This window comes from Apostichopus japonicus, chromosome 1, assembly GCF_037975245.1.
Source record: "Apostichopus japonicus isolate 1M-3 chromosome 1, ASM3797524v1, whole genome shotgun sequence".
NCBI classification, from domain to species: Eukaryota; Metazoa; Echinodermata; class Holothuroidea; order Aspidochirotida; family Stichopodidae; genus Apostichopus; species Apostichopus japonicus.
Window position 1 is genome coordinate 21,621,312 of NC_092561.1, and position 16,564 is coordinate 21,637,875.

The window sequence follows — 16,564 nt, forward strand, 5'->3', positions numbered from 1 at the left end:
AGACAGCGGAAGATGTTGATAATCAAAGGAGTACTTGGGAGAGGAGAAGAGGTGTAGGAAAGAGATCCATTTGACAGAAAGCTGAGTATCACAAAATGTAGACAAAGTGATTGCAGACAAAGCTATCACCAAAGTAATGATTTGAACAGATAATGATAATCATAGTTTTTTAATCATATTTCACAGATTTAGAGTGAGAGAAAATTAAACTACAAGCAACAGAACTTCAAGTTGATAAATAAAAAAACTAACAAGACACTCCTTCGGTCCTTCCTATTAGTTTTATCTATCACATTACTGTTTTTGCTTCACCAAGAGTAAGGTGGAATAAATTTACAGAGAGGGGCAGGAAAGGAGGAGGTGAGTGGCTTTAATGCACAGGGAGGTATCAGAAGTAAGGAGATGTGTTTGCTATCTTTCTCAGAGCAAAATAATCTACCCCTACAATAGATCAATGATGTTAATAAATTGTTGGTTTTGGTCACATAAATAGTCCTTTCTTTTATGATAATTTTACAACAACAGCTTACCGTTGAGTTACTATAGTTCTGGGTGTGTAGTTACCAAATAGTCCTTTCTTTTATGATAATTTTACAACAACAACAGCTTACCGTTGAGTTACGGTAGTTCTGGGTGTGTAGTTACCAAAAAGTCCTTTCTTTTATGATAATTTTTACATCAACAACAGCTTACCATTGAGTTAGTTCTGGGTGTGTAGTTACCAAATAGTCCTTTCTTTTATGATAATTTTACAACAACAACAGCTTACCGTTGAGTTACGGTAGTTCTGGGTGTGTAGTTACCAAAAAGTCCTTTCTTTTATGATAATTTTTACATCAACAACAGCTTACCATTGATTTAGTTCTGGGTGTGTAGTTACCAAATAGTCCTTTCTTTTATGATAATTTTACAGCAACAACAGCTTACCGTTGAGTTACGGTAGTTCTGAGTGTGTAGTTACCAAATAGTCCTTTCTTTTATGATAATTTTACAGCAACAACAGCTTACCGTTGAGTTACGGTAGTTCTGGGTGTGTAGTTACAAAATAGTCCTTTCTTTTATGATAATTTTACAGCAACAACAGCTTACCGTTGAGTTACGGTAGTTCTGGGTGTGTAGTTACCAAATAGTCCTTTCTTTTATGATAATTTTTACATCAACAACAGCTTACCATTGAGTTAGTTCTGGGTGTGTAGTTACCAAATAGTCCTTTCTTTTATGATAAGTTTAAATCTACAACGGCTTACCGTTGTGTTAGCTCTGAGTGTGTAGTTACCAAGTAGTCATCTCTTTTATGATAATTTTACAACAACAACAGCTTACTGTTGAGTTAGTTCTGAGTGTTTAATTACCAAATAGTCCTTTCTTTTATGATAAGTTTAATTCAACAACAGCTTACCGTGCTGTTAGTTCTGTGTGTGTAGTTACCAAGTAGTCATTTCTTTTATGATAATTTTACAACAACAACAGCTTACCGTTGAGTTACGGTAGTTCTGGGTGTGTAGTTACCAAATAGTCCTTTCTTTTATGATAATTTTACAGCAACAACAGCTTACCGTTGAGTTACGGTAGTTCTGGGTGTGTAGTTACAAAATAGTCCTTTCTTTTATGATAATTTTACAGCAACAACAGCTTACCGTTGAGTTACGGTAGTTCTGGGTGTGTAGTTACCAAATAGTCCTTTCTTTTATGATAATTTTTACATCAACAACAGCTTACCATTGAGTTAGTTCTGGGTGTGTAGTTACCAAATAGTCCTTTCTTTTATGATAAGTTTAAATCTACAACGGCTTACCGTTGTGTTAGCTCTGAGTGTGTAGTTACCAAGTAGTCATTTCTTTTATGATAATTTTACAACAACAACAGCTTACTGTTGAGTTAGTTCTGAGTGTTTAATTACCAAATAGTCCTTTCTTTTATGATAAGTTTAATTCAACAACAGCTTACCGTGCTGTTAGTTCTGTGTGTGTAGTTACCAAGTAGTCATTTCTTTTATGATAATTTTACAACAACAACAGCTTACTGTTTAGTTAGTTCTGAGTGTTTAATTACCAAATAGTCCTTTCTTTTATGATAAGTTTAATTCAACAACAGCTTACCGTTGAGTTAGTTCTGCGTGTGTAGTTACCAGCTTATCATATTGTACAACCACTTTCTGCAATTCTTTTATTTCGGTCCCTTTCCTTTCTAATTGATCTCCGAGCTCATGTTGTCTGACCGACGCCTCTTGCAATTCTTCTCGGTAAATCTCTTTCTTCTTCTCAGATTCATGGAGCAGTGAACGCAATTTCCTCGCCTATCGATGATCAAGATGAATTCACGAAACATTGAATTGGAAACGAAGTTAAGAACTACAAATTAAAACACCTTGTCTTGAACAGAGGACGAAATTTTCAGCTGCGATAAAATGGCAGGTTAGCCAATGGGGAGAACATTGAAATATAAAAGCCTATTGTAAATTTCTAATAAATAATTTTCTGAAATCATGCCTTTGCCGATTAAAAATTGTTTTTGTGCCACTTATGTGCACTTAAAGAGTTATTTTTTAATAAGGATGAATTTGATAGCTGGATAAAATTTTCTGCAGCTTCAGGTCAAATAAATGCACATCCTAAATAGACTTCTGTATTGAAAAAATATAATTTTCTTCAAAATCTTGTGATACCTTGCGACAGCCGAGACTGTGATGTTGTCACAACAGTTGAGTTGAAATTACCTGGTTTAATTTCTTGATTACATTTAAATTATTTATTAAAATAGTAATCTTTCTACACAAAAGGATGCATTTGATGAAATTCTAACTTCAGAGGACACTGATATCTAAGCTTACATTTTAAATGTATCAACTTTTATGGATTCCTCAAAATGAACATTATCATAGTATAAAAGCAGAATGTCTAACATGATGACACTACAGACCACCCACAGTGTTCCACTTTCTGAAGTAACAAAGCCCTAGCTTACCTAGGCAAACTACGTTACAGTCAACCATCCATATCTTGAGTTAAGGATATGATATTGAGATGGGGTTATCAACTAACAGGGTCAAACACTTATCCACGTAATTAAATGATAAGACAGAGGTATTACTTTGTCTGTTAGACACTTCAGCCCCATCCCTGCCACCCCCCACCCACCCCTCTCCAAGAAGATCTATCTAGTAAATTCTAGACATCTGACTGTGGTTACCACCTCACCTCAGCATCTGCCTCAGCCCACTGACATCTATGTTGACTGATTAAGTGATCAGCTTGGGAGAGTGCCATCGCTTTTGTTTCCAACAAGTCTTCGAGGTGGCTATGTTTGGTCTGTTCAAAGTAACAACCGAGTTATAATACATAATGATAATAGTAAATGATTTATAAGGCTCAGAAGTCTATGCTGCACTGTGCACTCACAGAGCATAGAATGGAACAACAAATATACAGACACCACAACAAATCATAGAAATGAAGAATCCTCATTATGAGACTTAGGTCATCCTTAAACCATTTACTTTCTCTTTGCTTTACTTTTTCATGTAAGCAAATTTGACCCTAACACCAATGCCATCATTAGGTTATGGAACCAGCAAAAATAACCAGCAAAAATAAACATTGCAACCAAAAGAGTAGAAAAAAAAAATTTAAGTACATATTTAGTCTTGAATAAGTCCTCAGCCTTGCATGTGAAGAAACATCCCAAGTCTGTGATATATTCTAAACGGAATTAAATCTTTCTCAGCTATTTGGGGCAGTTGTTCATGACATTAATCTCTATTGCATAGATCAATAATGATTCTTACACAGAGGCTGAATCACCATGCAGTTATAGTTTGTCCTATTACATAGATAAATAATGATGTTTGTGTCCCTTCAATGTATTCTTACACGGAGGCTGAATCACCATGCAGTTATAGCTTGTCCTTAACAGATTTAGAGTAATTGGATACAAGGACTGTCTTATTCCTTTAACTAAGTTAAAATTAATAAACAAACAACAAGCACCATACCAGGATTGAGCCAAAAGCAACAAACTTACCTGCAGGGAAGCCAACTTGTGTTCGTACACATCCATGATCCCTGACGCTGGTAAGGCAGAAAGCTGGAAAAGATTAAAATTAAAAAGCAAATACTGATAAAGATTGTAAACTCAAGTAGATTTAGTGTGACCTCTAAAGTAAATCTGTGATTTAAAAAAAAATTACTAAGGACTAACCAGACAGGACTACACTATGAAAATTGTGACAGTTAGAAACAGATATGAAAAGAAAACTTCATAACTAGTTTAGTTGACTTTTAATCAGCTAAAATGAAAATCTCAAAGATACTGAGGAACAAAACAGTCTATGACATTGGTTTGATTGGGTTTATCCAGGATAAAGATTACAAAACACTATTCAAATGTTCAGTTCTTGCGACTGGCATGTGAAGAAGCACCTGTTACCAGAGGCCCTCTAACTTTGATATAAAATGTATCTACACAGGCTTTTTGCAGTCCATTCGTGAACAGCTTTTTCTTGCTTTTTTAAACCTTTTACTACATTATATGCAAACAACAATTCCCCAACCCCATCCATCAATGTGAAATAAAATGTTAGCATATGAACAAGTTTCTTTCAGTTAAAAGACATTCCTTTGAAAGAGAATCAAATAATTTTAACTCATATCTAATCCAGCTTTTTCTTGCTTTTAAAAACTTTTTACTACATTATATGCATACAACAATTCCCCACCCCCATCCCCCATCCCCCAATATGAAATAAACTGTTAGCATATGAACAAGTTTCTTTAAGTCAAAAGAGATTCCCTTGAAGAGAATCAAAATAATTTTAACTCACATCTAATCCAGCTGTTTCTTGCTTTTTAAAACTTTTTACTACATTATATGCATACAACAATTCCCCACCCCCATCCACCAATGTGAAATAAAATGTTGGCATATGAACAAGTTTCTTTCAGTCAAAAGAGATTCATTTGAAAGAGAATCAAATAATTTTAACTCACATCTAATCCAGCTGTTTCTTGCTTTATTAAACCTTTTTACTACATAATATGCATACAACAATTCCCCACCCCCATCCACCAATGTGAAATAAACTGTTAGCATATGAACAATTTTCTTTCAGTCAAACGAGATTCCCTTGAAAGAGAATCAAATAATTTTAACTCACATCTAATCCATTTTTCATCTTTTTAATAAGATCATCAACTTTGGAGTCAAGCTCTCCTTTCTCGCCTGAGAAGCTGTTCCTCTCTTCCAGTTTGAGGCTTCGATTCCCTTCCGTCGTTCCTCTCTCATTGACGATGCTCTTGTTTCCGTCGCCCTCTCCGGTTCTAGTCTTCATCCGGTGTCTATTCACAGCAGCTAAACGCTCCTCCAGGCTACAAATAAATGAAATGAATAATAATATTAATAATCATATTTAATTTTTATATAGTGCTTTACACCAACGATAGGTCTCAAAGCGCTTTACAGACGTTATATTAACCCTGGTCAATTACCCACCTGTCCCAGAGACAATCCCTCCAGTCGGCAGCAGTTATATACTGCGCCCCAATGACAAGTTACCTCACAGGTACCCATTTAACCCCTGGGTGGAGAGAGGCAAGTGAGATAAAGCATCTTGCCCAAGGACACAACGTAATGAACTAGGCAGGAATCGAACCAGCAATCCTTGGATCACGAGTCCGACGTCTTAGGCCAATTGGCCACCATGCTCTCAAATGAATCGACAAATAATATTAAATTGGGAGAGAAACGATTTCATTTTCTCTGATTAATGGTTACAAAAAAACAACCCAGTGGAACATGTTCCAAAACAACAGGTGGAAACCTGTGTTGATTAAACCTGAAAACCCAACAGACTTTGCATGAAAATTTGTGATTTTGACACATTTTGGAAGTTGTCACTCTTTGCCACACATTACTAAATGCTTTTCCTGGAGAAAAAAGGTTGTGGAAAAACCCCAGAATACAGGTTAACACAGGAATTATTGGTACACAGAATTTTTCAAAGACATATTATGTTTTTTTAATCTTGAGTTGGATTGTCACAGGTTTTGAACATGTTAGAAACATGCAATATTACACATTTTTTAACATTTGTCAACATGTTTTAGATTAATTGTAAAGACACATGGATAGCCAGTGATTTACCTGTGAAATTTGTTCCACAGATACAGATTTACATTGCATGTTTACATGTGTTTTCTTTGGTGGTTCACCTATAATCACAGGTGGAGGAGGTTGCCACCGGATATTTTTGTAAGGGTAACCATCAACAATTTTCTCTCTGGACAACTACCTGAAAGGAATGACGATTTAGTTTCTGCTGATTTCATTTCAGAAGAAAATCAGGCGAGGGAGACATGGCTCATTACACATGGAGACAACACATAAAATACATACATAAAAATTCATTGGTACTATTAGCAAATTTGTTGGCTCCAAAGAGGATTCTAGTCTCACACAAGTTCCTGCATCTGCTCTGTCACAGCTGTAATGATCACTCCTTAGCACTGCTGGAACAATATATATATGCAGGGATGTGCCCAGGATTTCCTGAGTGCCGGATACTCTGATCGCCTTCCTGGGGGAGGGGTCTAAGGGGGATTTTGAAGGTGCTCAGATGCCAAATGCTGGCACTTGTGTAGCTTTTTAAGCACATACAGAAGTACTAGGTTTGATAACAATTTACATTTTTTAAGTTTTTCTTAGTGAAATATATTACATACCTGGTAAAAGTTATTAATTTGTTTCAAAGAGATTTTACAAGGGACCGATTGAGAGCCATAAGTTATGTTTCTTGCATGCGTAACTGATGCATTATTAGTCTGTATGATTTGGGTATAGGCTAGGCCCAATTTATGTGGAATATATATTGTTATGAATGTCGGGATTTTAGATGAAAATAGTGCTGGGCGGTATTCACGATTTTTAAGACAGTACTGGGGGGTAATTTTTAGTGCTGGGCGGGGCCGCCCAATGCCGCCCAGCATGGGCACATCCCTGTACATGGAAGAGTGTCCAGAGCAAGACAAGCACAAAAATAGGAAAGCCATTACTGGAAATACTTATGCATGCAAGACAATACAAGTTCATTTGCATAACCAAATCTAGTGACTGAAGTTAATTGCTTAGAAAATATTCCTGAATATTTTTTACTGAACCATTCAGGATAAAAAAGACATCCTCATAGCATTTGTATCACTGAGATATGTATGCATTTTTCAAATATTTGATGGTAATTTTTTAATGCATCTGGCAATAACAGAATGATGTCATCAGCTGAAAATGTCTTTGTTTTTCTTCATACTGTAATTTGACAATGATTGATCTTTTTTTTCAATATTTTAAGTTTCACAATGTTTGTCGCCAGACATCCTTTGAAATAGCCTTCTATTTTGTACTATCATGAACAGACTACAGGATACTATATTCATGCAACATATATTACCAACTGATTATGAAATAAACAATATTTTTGACACAGGATTGGTAAACTTACACTTGACTGCAGAACTCAGGATTTGATGCGGCCAGTGTAAAAAGATGGAGAGAGATTTGAACGACATCCTCAGACTGAGAACCGATTCCGTGAACGAGAAATGGAACCAGACGTTTGTCCTGATAAACGGAGGAAAGACATAGTTCATGACATGTGCGACTTATTCTTCCATTAAGTCACACAATACTACAGGAAGTTCAGTATTTAGTGACCCTGCATTTCTGTAGGTAAATAGTCCGAAATATTGTTACACAACAACACATGCTAGGAAGGGCCTACAGAATGACGTCAAAGCTATGTTCATTCTCTCTAAAATTCGTACATGCTTGTAGTAAGTCTAAAACGTCTTTTTCTCTGAACCTGTAAATCAGGTTAAGCCTTTCAATCATAAGGTCCCCGGTTCGAGTCACTCCAAGATTAATGTATGTCGTCCAGTTACAGAGTTGTTCACAATTGACAATTAATAATCATGGACGTTAAATATGAATGTAAGACTGACTTCGGTCAGCTTGCGGCTATGATACACCAATGATGGCTTCTTCACGAGATCTAGCTTGCAGGAGGATCTAAAATACATACATACATATGCTTTGGTGAAGTATTGTTTTGCACTCTTTGAGTTATCTATGATTAATATGAAAAACCTCTGAACTAATACTTTAGTTATCTGCTATGGTGACTCAGCTGTTTCCTATTTGTTGTAGTATGTAAAGTTCTTCTAAAGTCACTAATGAGGAAGTACACAGAATGATACAATAAATGAATGATACAATGATACAACAAGCTGAAGGAAATGAGAAAAAAATAAAATCAAAAAGAGCTTGTGAAGAACTTACCTTGAATATAGCCTGTGTGACTTCACCGAGTGAAGGTTTAGCTGTGGATAATTTGTCCATTAATTCAAGCAAGCATAGAGTCATTTCAACACCGGCCTCACTGTATGAAGAAAACAGGAAAAACACCCAATGAAGAACAGCAGGCCAGTGTAGTTTATGGTGTGCGATCTGACTTGATGTAGGATTCTAGCTTAAATGGGTTTCGAGTTAACCTATGGTTTGTTTTCAAAATAACATTCATTTCATGTCATTTCATTTATTTGCTTTTTCACAACATATTTACATGTAACAATACAATTTTTACAGTTAAGTTTTTGCAAGAATACATAATATTAAGATTTTCATAATTAGGTAACATAATATACAACATATTTTGAAAGGAAGTGTTGTAAAAAAAACTCTAATGAGCTTAACTAGGTACAACACTCCCTGCTTAAAAAAAAAAAAAAAAAACTTAAAAAAAACTTAATTCCCGATGACTTGCAACCTACAAATTGTTCCTAGATTTTGGGGGCGAGTGAAATCAGACCTCAGGGATCAAAAATCTTTTGAAAACTTTTTCAAAAAAACTTTTCGAAAAGGCAAAAAGTGATGACTTCTAACAGCAAATGTACCACCAATACTATACTCACCTGCACTCTGAAGTTACCTGCGTTTTTGTTTGCAGGGAAATAATCTCGTTGACCTCCAGCTGGTTTCTGATAATATCACGCAGTCCTTGCGTGTCCAAAGCTGAGACGATACTGTTTTTCAGCTCGCCATCCTCGCAGATACGTTTCATTGTCAAGGTTTCAAATATAAACATGTTTATGGTTTGTTCATCTCCAGACTAAATCTGGTTGATGAGAGATTTTTTCTGATCGAAACTTTACAACTTGAGATTGTCATAGTCTGCATATATGTGAATCATTATCAACCTAGATATTTAATTTTATTATCTCATTCAGGGAATTCTGTCTGTGAATAAATGTCTGAGAAATGCTTGGTTCTGTGAACTAGAGAATTGTTGTCACATCATTAAATTTGCTGATCAACCGGGCCAACATGCATGCTTTGGCCAAATGTACAAATTTGGCGGTGATTGACTTACTTAAATATTTTCTATCTTGAAGTTTATACTTAATAGGAATGTTTGCTGTTCACAGATGAATGCATCAACTCAAACCACTCTTAAAGGGTGTGAAGACTCGCGTAAAAAGAAACGTCTAATGCCGGTAATCTGACCTAGTTTCGAATGAGGTGTAACAGAAGTGTTACACCACCATCGATCCCAGAAAATACACACACACAGCTTGCTATCGTCGGTAATTAGACACTAGTGTACAGTCAGTACATACAGCTGCGGTCAATACCCACAGCACAGTGTACAAACAATACAGCGATGGACATCTCAGGTCCAGCTTAAGATAACAAGGTATCACATTTCATTATTGTACTGTCTGTATTTTGTAGCGACACAAACAAAACGTCACTTGCAAGCAACAGAAAGTTACCTTTTCAGATGGCCGCACGCGGTTTGGGGTGAGTCTTCAATGCCTTTAACAACTTTATTTTTTTGCATATCCAATGCTATAAACCTCTTTTTCAGTCAAAACACTTTTCCTTTTATACTGAAATGATGTAGAAAAGGTGTGGTTACTTGTTTGTAATAGGGTCATTCCGTGTCAAATCACGGATGGCTGTTGCTGCACCCTTTCCAAAAATTCCAAAATTTATTGTATGATTGGACCACCATAAAATAAGCATATTCTGAAAAATTCAGTTGCATTGCTTTACAATTGGCCGATTTATCACACTTTGAAATTCCGCAATTTGTCGCCACCATGGCATTTTGGCATTTTCTTGACTTTTGAGGTCTCATTTCTCAGCAATTGAACATTCTACTACCTTTCTAATACAGATGCCTAAAGAGTCTATCCCATAGAACAGGAAAATAAAAAATTAGGCTACAAAAATATTGTCTTGTAGAATTAGGTCAACTTAAAAGTGTCAAAATATTTGATTTTTGTACTTTTCACTAAAAAATGTGCTATTTTTAGTGATGAATTGCTCCTAAACCATTGCTTCAGGGTACTTGATTCTTTCAGAGGTTATTATGTCTACTACAAATATTACAAAATAATGATTACAATGCTTTCCTAGACTATGTTTGCAAGTTGTGCAACTCTAAAGTTGCTATTTCATGCTGCGATTCAGCATGAGGTAGGGGTTTTGATGCCAATTTTTTACCAAAGTAACCATGTTAGAGGTGTCAGGGTTTATACTTTATTAATAAGTATAAAGTTCTTACACATTAACAAATTTCAGGGTTCTAGCTGTTCTCAATATTAATTTATGAAGTTGTTAAGTTGCTCCGATGTACAAAAGAGGTCGTTTTTGACGGCCAATAACTCAAAACGCGTCAAATTAAAAAAAATTGATATTTTTTCTGGAAGAGATATAGTACCACCCTGTTTGTACAAAAAATTTCAGGAGGGTGTTTTGCCTTATTTTGAAATGAAAAATCCTCAAAGTTTGGGATTTTTACAAAAAACGTTTTTGCCTGTTTTGATGTTCCATGAGTTTTGACCCTGGGTATTGTACTGTACTTCAAGGTCATTCAGTTCAATACTGTGCAGTTTTTAATTTCATATAACAAAATACTATTTGCAATGTACTTGTCTGCTCCTGGTTGAATTCATTTAATTAGAAGACTTATAAAATGAATTTCAACCAGTACACACATATGTATGTACAGTGTGTACAGTACATACACTGTACTGAGTGTATATGTACGGAGTGCCATGAGTGCCAGAAGACTATGTTAAAACAACACTAACACACTGTACATGTACACCCAGTACAGTTTTGTACTGTACATACATCTATGTACTGGTTGAAATAAATTCTATAGTAAAGTCTTCTAATTCAACCAATTGTATATGTACAGTGTGTATATTAGTGTTAGTTTAAACATAGTCTGGCACTCATGGCACTCCGTACATATACACTCAGTACAGTGTATGTACTGTACACACTGTACATAAATATATGTGTACTGGTTGAAATTCATTTTATAAGTCTTCTAATTAAATGAATTCAACCAGGAGCAGACAAGTACATTGCAAATAGTATTTTGTTATATGAAATTAAAAACTGCACAGTATTGAACTGAATGACCTTGAAGTACAGTACAATACCCAGGGTCAAAACTCATGGAACATCAAAACAGGCAAAAACGTTTTTTGTAAAAATCCCAAACTTTGAGGATTTTTCATTTCAAAATAAGGCAAAACACCCTCCTGAAATTTTTTGTACAAACAGGGTGGTACTATATCTCTTCCAGAAAAAAATATCAATTTTTTTTAATTTGACGCGTTTTGAGTTATTGGCCGTCAAAAACGACCTCTTTTGTACATCGGAGCAACTTAACAACTTCATAAATTAATATTGAGAACAGCTAGAACCCTGAAATTTGTTAATGTGTAAGAACTTTATACTTATTAATAAAGTATAAACCCTGACACCTCTAACATGGTTACTTTGGTAAAAAAATTGGCATCAAAACCCCTACCTCATGCTGAATCGCAGCATGAAATAGCAACTTTAGAGTTGCACAACTTGCAAACATATTCTAGGAAAGCATTGTAATCATTATTTTGTAATGTTTGTACTAGACATAATAACCTCTGAAAGAATCAAGTACCCTGAAGCAATGGTTTAGGAGCAATTCATCACTCAAAATAGCACATTTTTTAGTGAAAAGTACAAAAATTAAATATTTTGACACTTTTAAGTTGACCTAACTCCACAAGACAATATTTTTGTAGCCTAATTTTTTAATTTCCTGTTCTATGGGTTAGACTCTATAGGAATCTGTAATAGAAAGGTAGTAGAATGTGTAATTGCTGAGAAATGAGACCTCAAAAGTCGAAAAAATGCCAAATTGCCATGGTGGCGACAAATTGCGGAATTTCAAAGAATTTTAAATCGGCCAATTGTAAAGCAATGCAACTGAAATTTTCAGAATATGCTTATTTTATGGTGGTCCACTCATACAATAAATTTTGGAATTTTTCAAAAATGTCGAACTACAACATACCCCAAAATCTGGTGATTTGATATGGAATGACCCAATACTTCAATCTGTCACTAGAATATTATTTAATCTCGGTTATGGTGCGCTATAACTTAACAATAATCAAGGATATCACATGCCTGTAGTCAGAACAATATCACAGAGAAGCTAAGTTGACCAAAAAATGGGAAAAAGAGGACAAAATAGCTGAAAATTTAGAAAAGGATATGATGAACTAGTTGGACAGTGTTTATAATTCTATGACATTGCATAAGTTGGATTGACTCTTCGTTCCCTGCTGCTGGAGTGGTCAGATTGTGGGCTAGGAGGTCAATCAATCTATTATTGTCCACTTCATATGGACAGTTTGAATCCATCCACTCCTAGAAAGTAGAAACAAGAAGAAGAAGCAGAACACAAGATAGGAATAACTCTTGTTCTAATGAAATGAAATAAAAACTGAATTCTGGTATTTGTATAAGGACTACCACCTCATGTAGAAGCTACTGCAGAACTGGGTTATATGAAATGAAATAATATTACAAGAAATATTGACATCTGAAGAAAGAAGAAAAATACATCTGAGTTAATATTAAGAGAAGGAATGTTAATACATAATTAATCACAGAGAGTAACCCAATTTAACTACAGAACCTAATTCCACCGCCAAGATTTGAATGGAATCATTGTCAAAACACATTTATCCTCCTTCCCCCAATGACCACTTTTGCACGTTTTGGAAAACACCTGCCTGTTAGAATGCTGAAAGTCCAGGAAAAAAAGGTCCCTACTTTGCAATACAGAGCAGACTTAGGAATGGAGAAAAGATAGAAAAACAGCATTTCCTTTGCAATTGTATTATTGACTGATTTGAAACGCTAAGGGGAAAAAAAAACACTGGAATAGTTTGATGGCAGACCTAATGATGTATCAACTGATAGTCCGACTGGACTTTATAAAACAAATCACAGGTCTCTGGTCCAACAACTTCATTATAAATGGTATGGACAGAAGACTACGAAAAAGTTTAAAGACAACGGCATCCTTGTTTATATACTGACTGGTTAGCCTAGTGGTTAGAGCATCCGCTTATCAGCCGGAAGGTGCGAGTCATACCAAAGACTTTAAAAATGGGACCTACTGCCATCTTGCTTGGTGCTCAGCATATAAGTATGGATTGGGGGAATATGTGTGTCTGATCGGTAAATACGATTTAGCGCCTTTAGGCAGCTCATCGTGTATATTCCACAGTGACTTGAGAACGGTTATGGAATGATAACAGACGGTTGTTTATAGGCACTGCGCCATGAGCGTCTTCAGACGGATACCGGCGCAATACCAAGTGTACACAATATTATTATTAATGTGACACCATCAATGACCATTTGTTTACACTTTTCCATCTTAGTAACCTGACTGAATCTTGACTGGTGCTATTGTTCACCCTCCCCTCTGGTGAGTGACTCTTACATCCCAAATGAAACCCCCCCCCCAATTTGAAAGATGCCTTTGACTACAAGAATCAAGGCATAAACTGTTTTAAATTTAATATTTTACTAGTGACGCTTAATGCTAAGTACTTTCTAAATTCCCGCATTCATTTATTTAATGTTTTCTTCACAAAAGAAATAAGAAGTGACTTTACATTCCATTTACACCAAAAAGCAATTGTAAGTTTATGCAGAGGAAGTATGCTGAAAGTACTGTTGGGCTTGACAGGAGTAGACTTCCTGAGGAATTAGTGGAGAAGAGAAAACATATGTTTTCTTTTCTTCATAACATAACAGTTAGAAAAAAACAAGTTCAAAGAATGTAAAGAATATTTGGATGAAACTAAGTACTATAAGCTCAAAAAGTTGTAACTTACGGATTGAATGCAGTACTTTTAAAACCTTTGCAGTTTGCAAAGAACATTTGTTTTTCAGCATACTCCCTCTCCACACCTTTCTGTCTTTGTCCATCTCCAGTTTATTCCCGACCCCATTCCCTTAATCCTCTCTTTGTCCCTCCACTGTTTATCTCCTTCCTCTCCTCTTCCCCTGTTGGTTTGTTTCTTTCTTCTCTCCATCTCTTGTCTACTAATCCCCTTACATCTATCTCTTTGTGTTCACCATGCTCATTAACCTGTCTGTATTATGTGTGTGTTTTTGTCCCTTCTGTTACTGTTACTTTTTTTAGCCTTTGAAAAGATCCTGCTAGGATCGAAACGTCAGGCCAACTTACTTTTACACGAACATTTGTTGTATAAGTTTCAAGAGAAGAGCGGTGCACTGCTGGTATATACATTAAGCAGTGATCACAGATTACCTGCTCAAAAGCAAAATGTGATGCTTTGAAACGAAATTAAATTAAACGTTGCCACAGGAACGTACCTCGTAGACTTCACTGATGAGTCTCAGCGTCAGTACAGGTAAAGTCCGTCCACGCTGGAGAGGTTCTTTGCTTAACGAGACTAATTGGGTCAACGGTGTCACAGATGAGGTCTTTTCTTCTCCGTTCTTTACAAATATCTTCAGCAGCATTGGTCTCAAGTCAGGAATCTTGAATGCTGCCAGGAAAAACTCTACCACCTTAAATGAAATTAGAAACACAATAATTAGAATTAGTAGACCCTTGTAGAAGTCCAGATAATGAATTAGGATTAACCTCTACCACCTAAATGAAATTAGAAACACAATAATTAGGATTAGTAGACCTTTGTAGAAGTCCAGATAATGAATTAGGATAAAACTCTACCACATAAATAAAATTAGACAAATAAATAAAGGATTAGTAGGTGTAGAAGTCCAGATACTGAATTAGGATTAAACTCTACCACCTTAAATGAAATTAGAAGCACAATAATTAGGATTACTGTAGTAGATCTTTGTAGAAGTCCAGATAATGAAAAAGGATTAAACTCTATCACCTAAATGAAATTTGAAACACAGAAATTAGGATTAATAGACCTTTGTAGTAGTCCAGATACTGAATTAGGATAAAACTCTATCACCTAAATGAAATTAGAAACACAATAATTAGAATTAGTAGACCTTTGTAGAAGTCCAGATACTGAATAAGGATTAAACTCTACCACCTAAATGAAATTAGAAACACAATAATTAGGATTAGTAGACCTTTGTAGAAGTCCAGATACTGAATTAGGATTAACTTAACATAAACCTGGAAGGCTGACCTCTGGTCAGTAAAGTGAATGATAAGAAAGTATTATTTGAAATGTGTGTAGCTTGTAAGCATCAAAATTCATAAAACGTTGATACAGTTTTGCTTAAAGCTGCATGAAGTCTTTAAAATGATTGTACCTACCTTGCAGAGGTCCTTGGTTTGACCTTTATTTAACAGACCCACTGTAAGCCTCATTGATTCTTCTAAGTGTCGAAATCTGAAATACGGAGAAAAGCAAATATATCGCCAAAGAGCGTATTAATGTCTTTCCAACTTTCAAGGGTGTAATTATTTATCACTGCAAAAAGTGATAAAAGTCACCATTGATAAGATTGGTCTCAGTGCTGGAGTACAGTAGGTGTAACCCTGTTTATATCAGGGAGTTGATTCTCGATATTAGTACTACCAGTGACTAGCGAGTCCATTCATGTACTTTATATGAATCCTTGCTCTAACAACAGTTATCTGCAAATGCATTGAAAGGTGGCACTGCTCAAGACATTGGCTAGTCTTTGCACACTTCTCATTATCCCTAGGTTCAAGAAAGCCTCTAGAAAAACAATGATAAGAAATTTATTAATATAAAATTGGAATATATCCTGTCTTGATCTTTCTCTGATACCTCCAGCAGGAAAGTTATGAAGACCTTACGAGTCAAGTAAAAGTTTCCAAGATCCGCACATTACTGTCTCACAAAATAGTACTTGAAAAAAAGGCATTGAAGACTCGCCCCAAGCCATGTGTCTCGCTCTGAAAAAGTTAACTTTCCGTTGCTTGCAAATGACGTTTTTTTCTTGTCGCTACAAAATGCAGACAGTAATTATGCGTGATACCTTGATATCTTTTATCTAGACCTGAGATGTCCACGGTGCTATGTACACTGTGTTGTGGGTATTGACCATATCTGTATGTATTGACTGTACACTAGTGTCTAATTACCGCCAGTAGCAAGCTGTGTGTGTATTTTCTGGGATCGATGGTGGTGTCTAACACTTCTGTTACACCTCATTCGAAACT

At 35.6% G+C, this 16,564-nt stretch overlaps 1 protein-coding gene across 7 annotated transcripts in view; it reads right to left on the bottom strand.

The window, feature by feature from the left end:
- Positions 1 to 16,564, bottom strand: part of LOC139971680 (protein CIP2A-like) — an 86,087-nt gene that overhangs the window by 59,365 nt on the left and 10,158 nt on the right. For 5 of the 7 annotated variants that reach the window (XM_071978405.1, XM_071978386.1, XM_071978395.1 and 2 more), the window contains 10 exons: positions 15,689 to 15,764; positions 14,755 to 14,952; positions 12,612 to 12,765; positions 8,958 to 9,099; positions 8,326 to 8,425; positions 7,490 to 7,608; positions 5,153 to 5,363; positions 4,021 to 4,083; positions 3,198 to 3,308; positions 2,100 to 2,296 (listed from right to left, as the gene is read on the bottom strand). In XM_071978405.1, the coding sequence (XP_071834506.1) occupies positions 2,100 to 2,296; positions 3,198 to 3,308; positions 4,021 to 4,083; positions 5,153 to 5,363; positions 7,490 to 7,608; positions 8,326 to 8,425; positions 8,958 to 9,099; positions 12,612 to 12,765; positions 14,755 to 14,952; positions 15,689 to 15,764 (1,371 nt within the window). The remainder of the gene's footprint in view (positions 1 to 2,099; positions 2,297 to 3,197; positions 3,309 to 4,020; positions 4,084 to 5,152; positions 5,364 to 7,489; positions 7,609 to 8,325; positions 8,426 to 8,957; positions 9,100 to 12,611; positions 12,766 to 14,754; positions 14,953 to 15,688; positions 15,765 to 16,564) is intronic. The other 2 variants (XR_011794445.1, XR_011794446.1) reach the window with 2 other exon arrangements.